The following is a 16051-nucleotide window of genomic DNA, read 5'->3' as shown; positions in this document are numbered from 1 at the left end:
GGTGAGTGCAGGGGGCTCCGCACCTAAATACCTGGTGAGTGCAGGGGGGTCCGCACCTAAATACCTGGTGAGTGCAGGGGGGTCCGCACCTAGACACCTGGTGAGTGCAGGGGGGTCCGCACCTAGACTCCTGGTGAGTGCAGGGGGGTCCGCACCTAGACACCTGGTGAGTGCAGGGGGGTCCGCACCTAGACACCTGGTGAGTGCAGGGGGGTCCGCACCTAGACACCTGGTGAGTGCAGGGGGGTCCGCACCTAAATACCTGGTGAGTGCAGGGGGGTCCGCACCTAGACACCTGGTGAGTGCAGGGGGGTCCACACCTAAATACCTGGTGAGTGCAGGGGGGTCCGCACCTAGACACCTGGTGAGTGCAGGGGGCTCCGCACCTAGACACCTGGTGAGTGCAGGGGGGTCCGCACCTAGACACCTGGTGAGTGCAGGGGGGTCCGCACCTAAATACCTGGTGAGTGCAGGGGGGTCCGCACCTAAATACCTGGTGAGTGCAGGGGGGTCCGCACCTAAATACCTGGTGAGTGCAGGGGGGTCCGCACCTAAATACCTGGTGAGTGCAGGGGGGTCCGCACCTAAATACCTGGTGAGTGCAGGGGGGTCCGCACCTAAATACCTGGTGAGTGCAGGGGGGTCCGCACCTAGACACCTGGTGAGTGCAGGGGGGTCCGCACCTAAATACCTGGTGAGTGCAGGGGGGTCCACACCTAGACACCTGGTGAGTGCAGGGGGGTCCGCACCTAGACACCTGGTGAGTGCAGAGGGGTCCGCACCTAGACACCTGGTGAGTGCAGGGAGGGGGTCCGCACCTAGACCACTGGTGAGTGCAGGGGGGTCCGCACCTAAATACCTGGTGAGTGCAGGGGGGTCCACACCTAAATACCTGGTGAGTGCAGGGGGGTCCGCACCTAGACACCTGGTGAGTGCAGGGGGCTCCGCACCTAGACACCTGGTGAGTGCAGGGAGGGGGTCCGCACCTAGACCACTGGTGAGTGCAGGGGGTCCGCACCTAGAACCCTGGTGAGTGCAGGGGGTCCACACCTAGACACCTGGTGAGTGCAGGGGGGTCCGCACCTAGACACCTGGTGAGTGCAGGGGGGTCCGCACCTAAATACCTGGTGAGTGCAGGGGGGTCCGCACCTAGACACCTGGTGAGTGCAGGGGGGTCCGCACCTAGACACCTGGTGAGTGCAGGGGGGTCCGCACCTAGACACCTGGTGAGTGCAGGGGGGTCCGCACCTAGACACCTGGTGAGTGCAGGGGGGTCCGCACCTAAATACCTGGTGAGTGCAGGGGGGTCCGCACCTAGACACCTGGTGAGTGCAGGGGGGTCCACACCTAAATACCTGGTGAGTGCAGGGGGGTCCGCACCTAGACACCTGGTGAGTGCAGGGGGCTCCGCACCTAGACACCTGGTGAGTGCAGGGGGGTCCGCACCTAGACACCTGGTGAGTGCAGGGGGGTCCGCACCTAAATACCTGGTGAGTGCAGGGGGGTCCGCACCTAGACACCTGGTGAGTGCAGGGGGGTCCGCACCTAGACACCTGGTGAGTGCAGGGGGGTCCACACCTAGACTCCTGGTGAGTGCAGGGGGGTCCGCACCTAAATACCTGGTGAGTGCAGGGGGGTCCGCACCTAAATACCTGGTGAGTGCAGGGGGGTCCACACCTAGACTCCTGGTGAGTGCAGGGGGGTCCGCACCTAAATACCTGGTGAGTGCAGGGGGGTCCGCACCTAGACACCTGGTGAGTGCAGGGGGGTCCGCACCTAAATACCTGGTGAGTGCAGGGGGGTCCGCACCTAAATACCTGGTGAGTGCAGGGGGGTCCGCACCTAAATACCTGGTGAGTGCAGGGGGGTCCGCACCTAAATACCTGGTGAGTGCAGGGGGGTCCGCACCTAAATACCTGGTGAGTGCAGGGGGGTCCGCACCTAGACACCTGGTGAGTGCAGGGGGGTCCGCACCTAGACACCTGGTGAGTGCAGGGGGGTCCGCACCTAAATACCTGGTGAGTGCAGGGGGGTCCGCACCTAAATACCTGGTGAGTGCAGGGGGGTCCGCACCTAAATACCTGGTGAGTGCAGGGGGGTCCACACCTAGACACCTGGTGAGTGCAGGGGGGTCCGCACCTAGACACCTGGTGAGTGCAGAGGGGTCCGCACCTAGACACCTGGTGAGTGCAGGGAGGGGGTCCGCACCTAGACCACTGGTGAGTGCAGGGGGTCCGCACCTAGAACCCTGGTGAGTGCAGGGGGGTCCACACCTAAATACCTGGTGAGTGCAGGGGGGTCCGCACCTAGACACCTGGTGAGTGCAGGGGGCTCCGCACCTAGACACCTGGTGAGTGCAGGGAGGGGGTCCGCACCTAGACCACTGGTGAGTGCAGGGGGTCCGCACCTAGAACCCTGGTGAGTGCAGGGGGGTCCGCACCTAGACACCTGGTGAGTGCAGGGGGTCCGCACCTAGAACCCTGGTGAGTGCAGGGGGGTCCGCACCTAGACACCTGGTGAGTGCAGGGGGGTCCGCACCTAAATACCTGGTGAGTGCAGGGGGGTCCGCACCTAGACACCTGGTGAGTGCAGGGGGGTCCGCACCTAGACACCTGGTGAGTGCAGGGGGGTCCGCACCTAAATACCTGGTGAGTGCAGGGGGCTCCGCACCTAGACACCTGGTGAGTGCAGGGGGGTCCACACCTAGACACCTGGTGAGTGCAGGGGGGTCCGCACCTAAATACCTGGTGAGTGCAGGGGGCTCCGCATCTAGACACCTGGTGAGTGCAGGGGGTCCACACCTAAATACCTGGTGAGTGCAGGGGGTCCACACCTAGACACCTGGTGAGTGCAGGGAGGGGGTCCGCACCTAAATACCTGGTGAGTGCAGGGGGGTCCGCACCTAAATACCTGGTGAGTGCAGGGGAGTCCGCACCTAGACACCTGGTGAGTGCAGGGGGCTCCGCACCTAGACACCTGGTGAGTGCAGGGGGGTCCGCACCTAAATACCTGGTGAGTGCAGGGGGGTCCGCACCTAAATACCTGGTGAGTGCAGGGGGGTCCGCACCTAAATACCTGGTGAGTGCAGGGGGGTCTGCACCTAAATACCTGGTGAGTGCAGGGGGGTCCGCACCTAAATACCTGGTGAGTGCAGGGGGCTCCGCACCTAAATACCTGGTGAGTGCAGGGGGCTCCGCACCTAGACACCTGGTGAGTGCAGGGGGGTCCGCACCTAGACACCTGGTGAGTGCAGGGGGGTCCGCACCTAGACACCTGGTGAGTGCAGGGGGGTCCGCACCTAGACACCTGGTGAGTGCAGGGGGCTCCGCACCTAGACACCTGGTGAGTGCAGGGGGTCCGCACCTAGACACCTGGTGAGTGCAGGGGGGTCCGCACCTAAATACCTGGTGAGTGCAGGGGGGTCCGCACCTAAATACCTGGTGAGTGCAGGGGGGTCCGCACCTAGACACCTGTTGAGTGCAGGGGGGTCCGCACCTAAATATCTGGTGAGTGCAGGGGGGTCCGCACCTAGACACCTGGTGAGTGCAGGGGGGTCCGCACCTAAATACCTGGTGAGTGCAGGGGGCTCCGCACCTAAATACCTGGTGAGTGCAGGGGGGTCCGCACCTAGACACCTGGTGAGTGCAGGGGGGTCCGCACCTAAATACCTGGTGAGTGCAGGGGGCTCCGCACCTAAATACCTGGTGAGTGCAGGGGGGTCCGCACCTAAATACCTGGTGAGTGCAGGGGGCTCCGCACCTAAATACCTGGTGAGTGCAGGGGGGTCCGCACCTAGACACCTGGTGAGTGCAGGGGGGTCCGCACCTAGACACCTGGTGAGTGCAGGGGGGTCCACACCTAAATACCTGGTGAGTGCAGGGGGGTCCGCACCTAAATACCTGGTGAGTGCAGGGGGGTCCGCACCTAGACACCTGGTGAGTGCAGGGGGGTCCGCACCTAGACACCTGGTGAGTGCAGGGGGGTCCGCACCTAAATACCTGGTGAGTGCAGGGGGGTCCACACCTAAATACCTGGTGAGTGCAGGGGGGTCCGCACCTAAATACCTAGTGAGTGCAGGGGGCTCCGCACCTAAATACCTGGTGAGTGCAGGGGGGTCCGCACCTAGACACCTGGTGAGTGCAGGGGGGTCCGCACCTAGACACCTGGTGAGTGCAGGGGGGTCCGCACCTAGACACCTGGTGAGTGCAGGGGGGTCCGCACCTAGACACCTGGTGAGTGCAGGGGGGTCCGCACCTAAATACCTGGTGAGTGCAGGGGGGTCCGCACCTAGACACCTGGTGAGTGCAGGGGGGTCCACACCTAGACACCTGGTGAGTGCAGGGGGGTCCGCACCTAGACACCTGGTGAGTGCAGGGGGGTCCGCACCTAAATACCTGGTGAGTGCAGGGGCTCCGCACCTAAATACCTGGTGAGTGCAGGGGGGTCCGCACCTAAATACCTGGTGAGTGCAGGGGGGTCCGCACCTAAATACCTGGTGAGTGCAGGGGGCTCCGCACCTAAATACCTGGTGAGTGCAGGGGGGTCCGCACCTAGACACCTGGTGAGTGCAGGGGGGTCCGCACCTAGACACCTGGTGAGTGCAGGGGGGTCCGCACCTAGACACCTGGTGAGTGCAGGGGGGTCCGCACCTAGACACCTGGTGAGTGCAGGGGGGTCCGCACCTAAATACCTGGTGAGTGCAGGGGGGTCCGCACCTAGACACCTGGTGAGTGCAGGGGGGTCCACACCTAGACACCTGGTGGGTGCAGGGGGGTCCACACCTAAATACCTGGTGAGTGCAGGGGGGTCCGCACCTAGACACCTGGTGAGTGCAGGGGGCTCCGCACCTAGACACCTGGTGAGTGCAGGGGGGTCCGCACCTAGACACCTGGTGAGTGCAGGGGGGTCCGCACCTAAATACCTGGTGAGTGCAGGGGGGTCCGCACCTAGACACCTGGTGAGTGCAGGGGGGTCCGCACCTAGACACCTGGTGAGTGCAGGGGGGTCCACACCTAGACTCCTGGTGAGTGCAGGGGGGTCCGCACCTAGACACCTGGTGAGTGCAGGGGGGTCCGCACCTAAATACCTGGTGAGTGCAGGGGGGTCCGCACCTAAATACCTGGTGAGTGCAGGGGGGTCCGCACCTAAATACCTGGTGAGTGCAGGGGGGTCCGCACCTAAATACCTGGTGAGTGCAGGGGGGTCCGCACCTAGACACCTGGTGAGTGCAGGGGGGTCCGCACCTAAATACCTGGTGAGTGCAGGGGGGTCCACACCTAGACACCTGGTGAGTGCAGGGGGGTCCGCACCTAGACACCTGGTGAGTGCAGGGGGGTCCGCACCTAGACACCTGGTGAGTGCAGGGGGGTCCGCACCTAAATACCTGGTGAGTGCAGGGGGGTCCGCACCTAAATACCTGGTGAGTGCAGGGGGGTCCGCACCTAGACACCTGGTGAGTGCAGGGGGGTCCGCACCTAAATACCTGGTGAGTGCAGGGGGGTCCACACCTAAATACCTGGTGAGTGCAGGGGGGTCCGCACCTAGACACCTGGTGAGTGCAGGGGGGTCCGCACCTAGACACCTGGTGAGTGCAGGGGGGTCCGCACCTAGACACCTGGTGAGTGCAGGGGGGTCCGCACCTAGACACCTGGTGAGTGCAGGGGGGTCCGCACCTAAATACCTGGTGAGTGCAGGGGGTCCGCACCTAGACACCTGGTGAGTGCAGGGGGGTCCGCACCTAGACACCTGGTGAGTGCAGGGGGGTCCGCACCTAGACACCTTTTGAGTGCAGGGGGGTCCGCACCTAAATACCTGGTGAGTGCAGGGGGGTCCACACCTAAATACCTGGTGAGTGCAGGGGGGTCCGCACCTAGACACCTGGTGAGTGCAGGGGGGTCCGCACCTAAATACCTGGTGAGTGCAGGGGGGTCCGCACCTAGACACCTGGTGAGTGCAGGGGGGTCCGCACCTAGACACCTGGTGAGTGCAGGGGGGTCCGCACCTAGACACCTGGTGAGTGCAGGGGGGTCCGCACATAGACACCTGGTGAGTGCAGGGGGGTCCACACCTAGACACCTGGTGAGTGCAGGGGGGTCCGCACCTAGACACCTGGTGAGTGCAGGGGGGTCCGCACCTAGACACCTGGTGAGTGCAGGGGGGTCCGCACCTAGACACCTGGTGAGTGCAGGGGGGTCCACACCTAAATACCTGGTGAGTGCAGGGGGCTCCGCACCTAAATACCTGGTGAGTGCAGGGGGGTCCGCACCTAAATACCTGGTGAGTGCAGGGGGCTCCGCACCTAAATACCTGGTGAGTGCAGGGGGGTCCGCACCTAGACACCTGGTGAGTGCAGGGGGGTCCGCACCTAGACACCTGGTGAGTGCAGGGGGGTCCGCACCTAAATACCTGGTGAGTGCAGGGGGGTCCGCACCTAAATACCTGGTGAGTGCAGGGGGGTCCGCACCTAAATACCTGGTGAGTGCAGGGGGGTCCGCACCTAGACACCTGGTGAGTGCAGGGGGGTCCGCACCTAAATACCTGGTGAGTGCAGGGGGGTCCACACCTAAATACCTGGTGAGTGCAGGGGGGTCCGCACCTAGACACCTGGTGAGTGCAGGGGGGTCCGCACCTAGACACCTGGTGAGTGCAGGGGGGTCCGCACCTAGACACCTGGTGAGTGCAGGGGGGTCCGCACCTAGACACCTGGTGAGTGCAGGGGGGTCCGCACCTAAATACCTGGTGAGTGCAGGGGGTCCGCACCTAGACACCTGGTGAGTGCAGGGGGGTCCGCACCTAGACACCTGGTGAGTGCAGGGGGGTCCGCACCTAGACACCTGGTGAGTGCAGGGGGGTCCGCACCTAAATACCTGGTGAGTGCAGGGGGGTCCACACCTAAATACCTGGTGAGTGCAGGGGGGTCCGCACCTAGACACCTGGTGAGTGCAGGGGGGTCCGCACCTAGACACCTGGTGAGTGCAGGGGGGTCCGCACCTAAATACCTGGTGAGTGCAGGGGGGTCCGCACCTAGACACCTGGTGAGTGCAGGGGGGTCCGCACCTAGACACCTGGTGAGTGCAGGGGGGTCCGCACCTAGACACCTGGTGAGTGCAGGGGGGTCCGCACATAGACACCTGGTGAGTGCAGGGGGGTCCGCACCTAGACACCTGGTGAGTGCAGGGGGGTCCGCACCTAGACACCTGGTGAGTGCAGGGGGGTCCGCACCTAGACACCTGGTGAGTGCAGGGGGGTCCACACCTAAATACCTGGTGAGTGCAGGGGGCTCCGCACCTAAATACCTGGTGAGTGCAGGGGGGTCCGCACCTAAATACCTGGTGAGTGCAGGGGGCTCCGCACCTAAATACCTGGTGAGTGCAGGGGGGTCCACACCTAGACACCTGGTGAGTGCAGGGGGGTCCACACCTATACACCTGGTGAGTGCAGGGGGGTCCGCACCTAGACACCTGGTGAGTGCAGGGGGGTCCGCACCTAGACACCTGGTGAGTGCAGGGGGCTCCGCACCTAGACACCTGGTGAGTGCAGGGGGGTCCGCACCTAGACACCTGGTGAGTGCAGGGGGGTCCGCACCTAAATACCTGGTGAGTGCAGGGGGGTCCGCACCTAAATACCTGGTGAGTGCAGGGGGTCCACACCTAGACACCTGGTGAGTGCAGGGGGGTCCGCACCTAGACACCTGGTGAGTGCAGGGGGGTCCGCACCTAAATACCTGGTGAGTGCAGGGGGGTCCGCACCTAGACACCTGGTGAGTGCAGGGGGGTCCGCACCTAGACACCTGGTGAGTGCAGGGGGGTCCGCACCTAGACACCTGGTGAGTGCAGGGGGGTCCACACCTAGACACCTGGTGAGTGCAGGGGGGTCCGCACCTAAATACCTGGTGAGTGCAGGGGGGTCCACACCTAAATACCTGGTGAGTGCAGGGGGGTCCGCACCTAAATACCTGGTGAGTGCAGGGGGGTCCGCACCTAGACACCTGGTGAGTGCAGGGGGGTCCGCACCTAGACACCTGGTGAGTGCAGGGGGGTCCGCACCTAGACACCTGGTGAGTGCAGGGGGGTCCGCACCTAGACACCTGGTGAGTGCAGGGGGGCCGCACCTAGACACCTGGTGAGTGCAGGGGGGTCCGCACCTAAATACCTGGTGAGTGCAGGGGGCTCCGCACCTAGACACCTGGTGAGTGCAGGGGGGTCCGCACCTAGACACCTGGTGAGTGCAGGGGGGTCCACACCTAGACACCTGGTGAGTGCAGGGGGGTCCGCACCTAGACACCTGGTGAGTGCAGGGGGGTCCACACCTAGACACCTGGTGAGTGCAGGGGGGTCCGCACCTAGACACCTGGTGAGTGCAGGGGGGTCCGCACCTAGACACCTGGTGAGTGCAGGGGGGTCCACACCTAGACACCTGGTGAGTGCAGGGGGGTCCACACCTAGACACCTGGTGAGTGCAGAGGAGGGGGGTCCGCACCTAAACCACTGGTGAGTGCAGGGGGGTCCACACCTAGACACCTGGTGAGTGCAGGGGGGTCCGCACCTAGAACCCTGGTGAGTGCAGAGGAGGGGGGTCCGCACCTAGACACCTGGTGAGTGCAGGGGGCTCCGCACCTAAACCCCTTGTGAGTGCAGGGGGGTCCGCACCTAGACACCTGGTGAGTGCAGGGGGGTCCATACCTAGAACTGGGGGGTACATGTTGTGTGTATGTATATACAGTATATTTGGTGTGTATATATATACTGTACTATATGTTGCGTGTATGTATATACGGTACATGTTATGTGTATGTATATACGGTATAGGACTTGAGTACAAGATGTGCTTATTAATACCTTGCAGTGCGTCAAGGCTCAGACACCGGCACTTGATAAAGAAGACGGGAAATATCGCTGAAGTCAAACAGAAGAAGAATGGACAGGCCGTTTTTATTGACACCTTTTATTGACTGTGAGATAGGAAAGGATTACAACATGACGTTATATAGCGTGTACACACGTGTACCGGGATGTGTGTCATCGAGTACGATATAAACACAGACATGCTGACTCTAGAACTCTCCATATTAATACAGAGACTGCTCAGGGGGCTGCAATGGGGTCCCTGGAAGGGGGAGGGGGCATTGCGGACTGGACCCGAATATAACAGGGGGTAAGAAAATGAGCCCTAGTCCTGAAGCTGAGATGTGACACCCGGACCTCCTAGTGGGGCTGTCTAGTGGTGTCAGGCAGCTCCAGAAAGCTACCATATATTTATCATTGCTATGGGACCCTTCGTCCCCACCATAACTGATATATGGTCACTTTCCTTACGGACCAGTTTTGATTCCAGTATCGCCATGTTGGGCCTCACGATCTGTAACGGTGCAAGGTCCCGCTCTACATTGTCACCGCACGTAGGGGTACAGGAGATACAGATGGGCCCACGGCTCCTCCACCAGTGCTCCATATGATGGTTAGTCGGAGGTCCTCATACCAATTGTGTAGGAGTTTCTAATTGACACCTTCACAAAGGAGGACGAGACAAACCATTTTGGGACCCTTCCATGCATATCTGGCAGCACGATCCAGGGCAAGACCAATATTGACCAACATTGACCAATATTGATTTTCCTTCTGACCCCCTTTTCATGTAAGTCATATTCTGAGAAAGAATACTGGATAGGAACATGTTCTAGATAAGAAAGCCTTAAATGTCTGTTACTATAAGAAATCTTATATAAAAAGCACTAACATGACAATGCTAAGACCTAAGAAGACCAGTCATTGGACCCATCATTGGACCTGTCATTGGACCTGTCATTGGAGCAGTGATTGGACCAGTGATTGGACCTGTCATTGGACCAGTCATTGGACCAGTCATTGGAACAGTCATTGGATCAGTCATTGGACCAGTCATTGGACCAGTCATTGGACCAGTCATTGGAACAGTCATTGGATCAGTCATTGGACCAGTCATTGGAACAGTCATTGGACCCGTCATTGGACCTGTCATTGGACCTGTCATTGGACCTGTCATTGGACCAGTCATTGGACCCGTCATTGGACCTGTCATTGGACCTGTCATTGGACCTGTCATTGGAACAGTCATTGGAACAGTCGTTGGACCTGTCATTGGACCTATCATTGGACCAGTGACTGGACCTGTCATTGGACCCATCATTGGACCTGTCATTGGACCTATCATTGGACCAGTGACTGGACCAGACATTGGACCTGTCATTGGACCTGTCAGTGGAAAAGTCATTGGACCTGTCATTGGACCTGTCATTGGACCAGTCATTGGACCTGTCATTGGACCAGTCATTGAACCTGTCATTGGACCTGTCATTGGACCCGTCATTGGACCCGTCATTGGACCTGTCATTGGACCTGTCATTGGAACAGTCATTGGAACAGTCGTTGGACCTGTCATTGGACCAGTGACTGGACCAGTCATTGGACCTGTCATTGGATCTGTCAGTGGAAAAGTCATTGGACCTGTCATTGGACCTGTCATTGGACCAGTCATTGGACCTGTCATTGGACCAGTCATTGAACCTGTCATTGGACCTGTCATTGGACCCGTCATTGGACCCGTCATTGGACCTGTCATTGGACCTGTCATTGGACCTGTCATTGGAACAGTCATTGGAACAGTCATTGGACCCGTCATTGGACCTGTCATTGGACCCATCATTGGACCTGTCATTGGACCTATCATTGGACCAGTGACTGGACCAGTCATTGGACCTGTCATTGGACCTGTCAGTGGAAAAGTCATTGGACCTGTCATTGGACCTGTCATTGGACCAGTCATTGGACCTGTCATTGGACCAGTCATTGAACCTGTCATTGGACCTGTCATTGGACCCGTCATTGGACCCGTCATTGGACCTGTCATTGGACCTGTCATTGGACCAGTGACTGGACCTGTCATTGGACCTGTCATTGGACCTGTCATTGGACCTGTCATTGGACCAGTCATTGGACCTGTCATTGGACCAGTCATTGAACCTGTCATTGGAGTTCTCCATCAGCACCTGAAAAGATGATCTTCTATATTCCAAGCCTTGTAGATCCCACAACTCTATCTGGCCAACCTTCCTTACAGCTCTGCCCAAGAGTGTACATCATAGAAGTGATCATCATCATGAGGGATGGGTCCATGCCGTGATTGGTCCCATAACTTTTGCTACTGAGAGAAAAATTTCCTCTCGAGAGAAACTAGAAGGAAGGGACCTGGAAGGAAACAAACACCAGGACCTTCTGAACCATTGGCATTATAATGGGGGTCTATTTGACTCTTCTTCATGGGCACCCCCCACTATATAGACTAAACCATGCCATGGTGGAAAGATGACTTCTATGTCCAAAACTGAGGTACTGCCATGGGGTCTGACATGACCCCAACCTATGGAAATACTGATGTAAGGAATAGTTTTGGAACTTGTGTGCTTTCACCCGTGTGGGATCTCCAGGCTTATCCTCTGAGAGCTCCTGACGGAAATACCAATACGGAGAGAGAAAGATGAAGCTTAGTATAGCACAAATTTCTAAATATCAGAAAAAAATCGAACGTAAAATATTTACGTCACAGCATGGTATATATACTGTCTATATAAACCTCTAACGTTGAATAACCTCCACTGGACAAGATGGCATCCTTGGCCAACGTTGTTACACCAGAGAGAAGACATTTCGTAAAAATTGGAAGTATTGAGTGTTTTTGTGTAATGTGATTCCATAAACCGTCTCTAGACACTTTCAATGAACCTTCATGTCACCTTGTGTAACCACGTACATAAAGTTGGTGGGGTCATCTCTCTCATCATCTCCCTTTACAGTCACCTCCAAATTACAATTCCGAATGTCTTGCCAAAGATTTTTTTGGGAGGGCAAAGTCCAAGTATAACACAGTAACCCAATATGTCTCAGCTCTTGTACCCTGACCAAAGGCTTTTGGAGAGAGGGGGCCCAGTGCAGGTCTTGCCATGACAGAGGAACCATCATGGGCACCATAATTTCTGTGGGATCCTCTCTTTTCCTGACTCTCTGTTTCCATTGATCCATATTCCAAGAACCCTAAACAATGTAAGGCATTTCTATGGTATGTTTGTTCTCTGACTATGTTCTCTAGAAAATTTCAACTATGCACCAAGCAGTCTAATCTAATCTGCCGGGATGGAAGAACGCTCAGTCTGAACATTGTGTCCTTCACCTACGCCATGCATCATTTTGATCAGTTCCTCTTTCACCCAGTGATTCCTTCCAACATTTTGTACTTAGAACTTGCAGAAAACTGTCTCCATAACCCCAATAAAGATGGTGGAACAGATTGCCACCTCCCGAGACACCCAACTTTAAAGTGAGACTTTGACCAAATATTGGGAACCTGTTGGGCATATACTAATATAATACCACGTAACTATGGAATGTAAAGGCCTAAAATGGTGGAAGTATACATATGTACTCAAATACATGACACTCCTTGTTAGATTATGACACATGACTTGGCCTCAAACAGTTGTGAATTCCACAAACAATTTGTAACTGCAGCAATGGGAGTTATGAAGATTGTCAGCACATCTTATAAATTACCTTAACTGCCCAGCAGTGTGGCATGCTAACATCTATACACATTTATACAAAGAGATGGAAAGACCTTCACCTTTACCCTGCCAGCCCACCCAACACCAGTCTGTAGGCCAACACTAGACGAAGAACCTCTAGAGGAGCCAGCCATCATCTCAACCAGATGATCCATCATCTACCTCAACTCAATGAACCATCCATCATCTCAACCAGATGAGACATCATCTACCTCAACTCAATGAACCATCCATCATCTCAACCAGATGAGACATCATCTACCTCAACTCAATAAACCATCCATCATCTCAACCAGATGAGCCATCATCTACCTCAACTAGATGAACCATCCATCATCTCAACCAGATGAGCCATCATCTATCTCAACTAGATGAACCATCCATCATCTCAACCAGATGAGCCATCATCTACCTCAACTCAATGAACCATCCATCATCTCAACTAGATGAGCCATCATCTTCCTCAACTAAATGAACTATCCATCATCTCAACTAGATGATCCATCATTTACCTCAACTAGATGAACCATTGATCAACTCAACCAGATGAGTCACCATCTACAGCAACTAGATGAACTATGAATAAACTCAACTAGATGAGCCATCATCTTCCTCAATTCAATGAACCATCCATCATCTCAACTAGATGAGCCATCATCTTCCTCAACTCAATGAGCCATCCATCATCTCAACCAGATGAGCCATCATCTACCGCAACTAGATGAACAATCCATCATCTCAACTAGATGATCCATCATTTACCTCAACTCGATGAACCAACCATCATCTCAACCAGATGATCCATCATCTACCTCAACCAGATGAACCATGCATCATCTCAACTAGATGAGCCATCATCTACCTCAACTCAATGAACCATCCATCATCTCAACTAGATGAGCCATCATCTACCTCAACTCAATGAACCATCCATCATCTCAACTAGATGAGCCATCATCTTCCTCAACTAAATGAACTATCCATCATCTCAACTAGATGATCCATCATTTACCTCAACTAGATGAACCATTGATCAACTCAACCAGATGAGTCACCATCTACAGCAACTAGATGAACTATGAATAAACTCAACTAGATGAGCCATCATCTTCCTCAATTCAATGAACCATCCACCATATCAACCAGATGAGCCATCATCTACCTCAACTCAATGAACTATCCATCATCTCAACTAGATGAGCCATCATCTTCCTCAACTCAATGAGCCATCCATCATCTCAACCAGATGAGCCATCATCTACCGCAACTAGATGAACAATCCATCATCTCAACTAGATGATCCATCATTTACCTCAACTCGATGAACCAACCATCATCTCAACCAGATGATCCATCATCTACCTCAACCAGATGCACCATGCATCATCTCAACTAGATGAGCCATCATCTACCTCAACTCAATGAACCATCCATCATCTCAACCATATGAGCCTTCTATCATCTCAACTAGATGAGCCATCATTTATCTCAACTAGATGAACCATTGATCAACTCAACCAGATGAGTCACCATCTACCGCAACTAGATGAACTATGTATAAACTCAACTAGATGAGCCATCATCTACCTCAACTCAATGAGCCATCCACCATCTCAACCTTGGCCATGTCTGAGTCTTCTACACTAACCTTTTGCAAGCTCTGTCCTCCTATTTCTTCGTGGGAACTGCTTCTTTGTCCAGTAGGTGGTGGATGATCAATTGGACCAAGGGGACCTATGGAGATCAAGGATTGGGGTGGCACGCCTGACAGTACAAGCTGGTATCCAGTGCTATTCCTTTAATGGAACTTAGTACATGAAAGTAAAGCAGAAAATGGAAACCTGATCTGAATAGAGTTTACATGATAGGAGATTGTAGCGGAGATGACTGAGGTCAGGCCGTCACCTGAGCACAAATGGGGCACACTTTGCTGGCCAGCAACAAACCCCATCTGTCATTTCTAACATATAATAACAACAGACAGAATAAATAGTCCGAGTACATGAAACCCCTTGGCTGCCCGACTGACATCCGCACCGCGAAAGCGTTAGAAGCAGCTGCACGTCATGGGATTGGGGAAACGCTGGGTTTTGGTGGGGACCTCTCGGACCCTAGAAATCTGCCAGCTGGAAATAGAACAAATGCAATGCACTATATTGGGGAGAATAGGAAGGAGTATTGTGATGTGTCCGGTCATATCATACATGGGATTTCGGGATCTACCACCGGCCAGGAATGTTCTTGTACTGCGGTCGTGCAGCTGCTCTAACAAAGTGAAGTTCAGTCCAGCGTACTGAAGCCAATGGCATGGGCTCAATTCATAGGCTGCGGAGGAGGACGAGAAGGGGGCGGACCGGGGGGCAGTCGTGAAGGTGGAGGACCTGGTGGAGGCTGCCGCTGTGGTGGCTCGCTAGGAAGCTGCATCGGAGGTGGTGGAGGGCTTGGTGGGGCACTTCTGGCAGGGGGCTTATAGATGGCCTGGCTTCCATCAGCCTTAACTCTCGTGAAATTAATACAGCGCCCCTAGAAAAAGAAGAAGAGAGAGAAAGATAAATCTCAAGGTGACCAAAACCGTTGGGGCAGGGCAATGAGAAACCTCTCGAGATAGCAGAGATACCCGGGATGGGGGGAAATGGGTCCCCGAGGCACATTATGCAGATTGTACCCCCAACACCAAAAATTACATGACAGGCCCCAGGCCACACCCCACGACTTTGCAGACCCAAACATGAATACAGACCACTGGCCATAGACTTTGCACCATGTAAGGTCACGAGGCCTTCACATCTGTAGATGACTAGCTTAGACCTTCTTGTAGAGCTGCACTGCTGTAGGTGGCCTCGGTGACCCGTACTGGCCGGCGACTTGTTGTCACATGATCTCACCTTGTCCCCGGCCTGCGGCCTCATCAGTGACACTTGGTCGTATCCTCTCCTCAGCAGAGCCCAGATGGCATCGAGCTTACCCTGGAATAAGACATGAAGCGAGGAGTCAATTCACCGGCAAGATCGGAGACGAGACGGAGACCTGCTGGCGGCTACCACGTTCCTTACCTTGATCGGACTGTACCATTTCCTCTCCTGGGGGTTATTACGACGTGGGTTTTTCTTTGGTTTAGGCTCCCAGGGTTCGAATTCTTGCTCTGGAAGTTTTATGACGGCGTTCTTGGGTTTTTCTAGCTTTGCTCCTTCTTCGGTGGACCCTTTATCACCCCACCTTACCTATGATAACATGAAGGCCAAGACGTGTACACCAAACCTTGTATGATGAAGCTGGTAGCCTTAAAAAAAAAACCCTCCATTTTACCTCCATCCTCTTAATACCCCCGACTCCTCTTCCTCCGTAATAAGACGCATCCACCGTCGGCCACTTTTTCTTTGGCAAACCATCCTCGTCGTCAGATTCCTGAGTGAGCAAGAGTCGAAATGGAGGCTCAGTGTGCGTTTCTGGACATGGCGG

The 16051-nt window shown here is 55.5% G+C and overlaps 1 protein-coding gene across 1 annotated transcript in view; it reads right to left on the bottom strand.

Annotated features, from left to right (window-relative positions):
• Positions 1-8929: 8929 nt before the first annotated feature.
• The window catches only part of ANTXRL (ANTXR like), a 108360-nt gene continuing 101238 nt past the window's right edge, over positions 8930-16051 (bottom strand). The window contains exons 15-20 of the mRNA XM_075288373.1: positions 15899-15997; positions 15646-15813; positions 15478-15558; positions 13505-15115; positions 13355-13429; positions 8930-13279 (exon numbers count right to left, since the gene is read on the bottom strand). Of these exons, the coding sequence (XP_075144474.1) occupies positions 14906-15115; positions 15478-15558; positions 15646-15813; positions 15899-15997 (558 nt within the window). The 3' untranslated portion in view covers positions 8930-13279; positions 13355-13429; positions 13505-14905. The remainder of the gene's footprint in view (positions 13280-13354; positions 13430-13504; positions 15116-15477; positions 15559-15645; positions 15814-15898; positions 15998-16051) is intronic.

The sequence above is a fragment of the Leptodactylus fuscus genome, chromosome 10, assembly GCF_031893055.1.
Source record: "Leptodactylus fuscus isolate aLepFus1 chromosome 10, aLepFus1.hap2, whole genome shotgun sequence".
Classification (NCBI taxonomy): domain Eukaryota; kingdom Metazoa; phylum Chordata; class Amphibia; order Anura; family Leptodactylidae; genus Leptodactylus; species Leptodactylus fuscus.
This window is presented reverse-complemented; position numbering and strand designations above follow the sequence as displayed.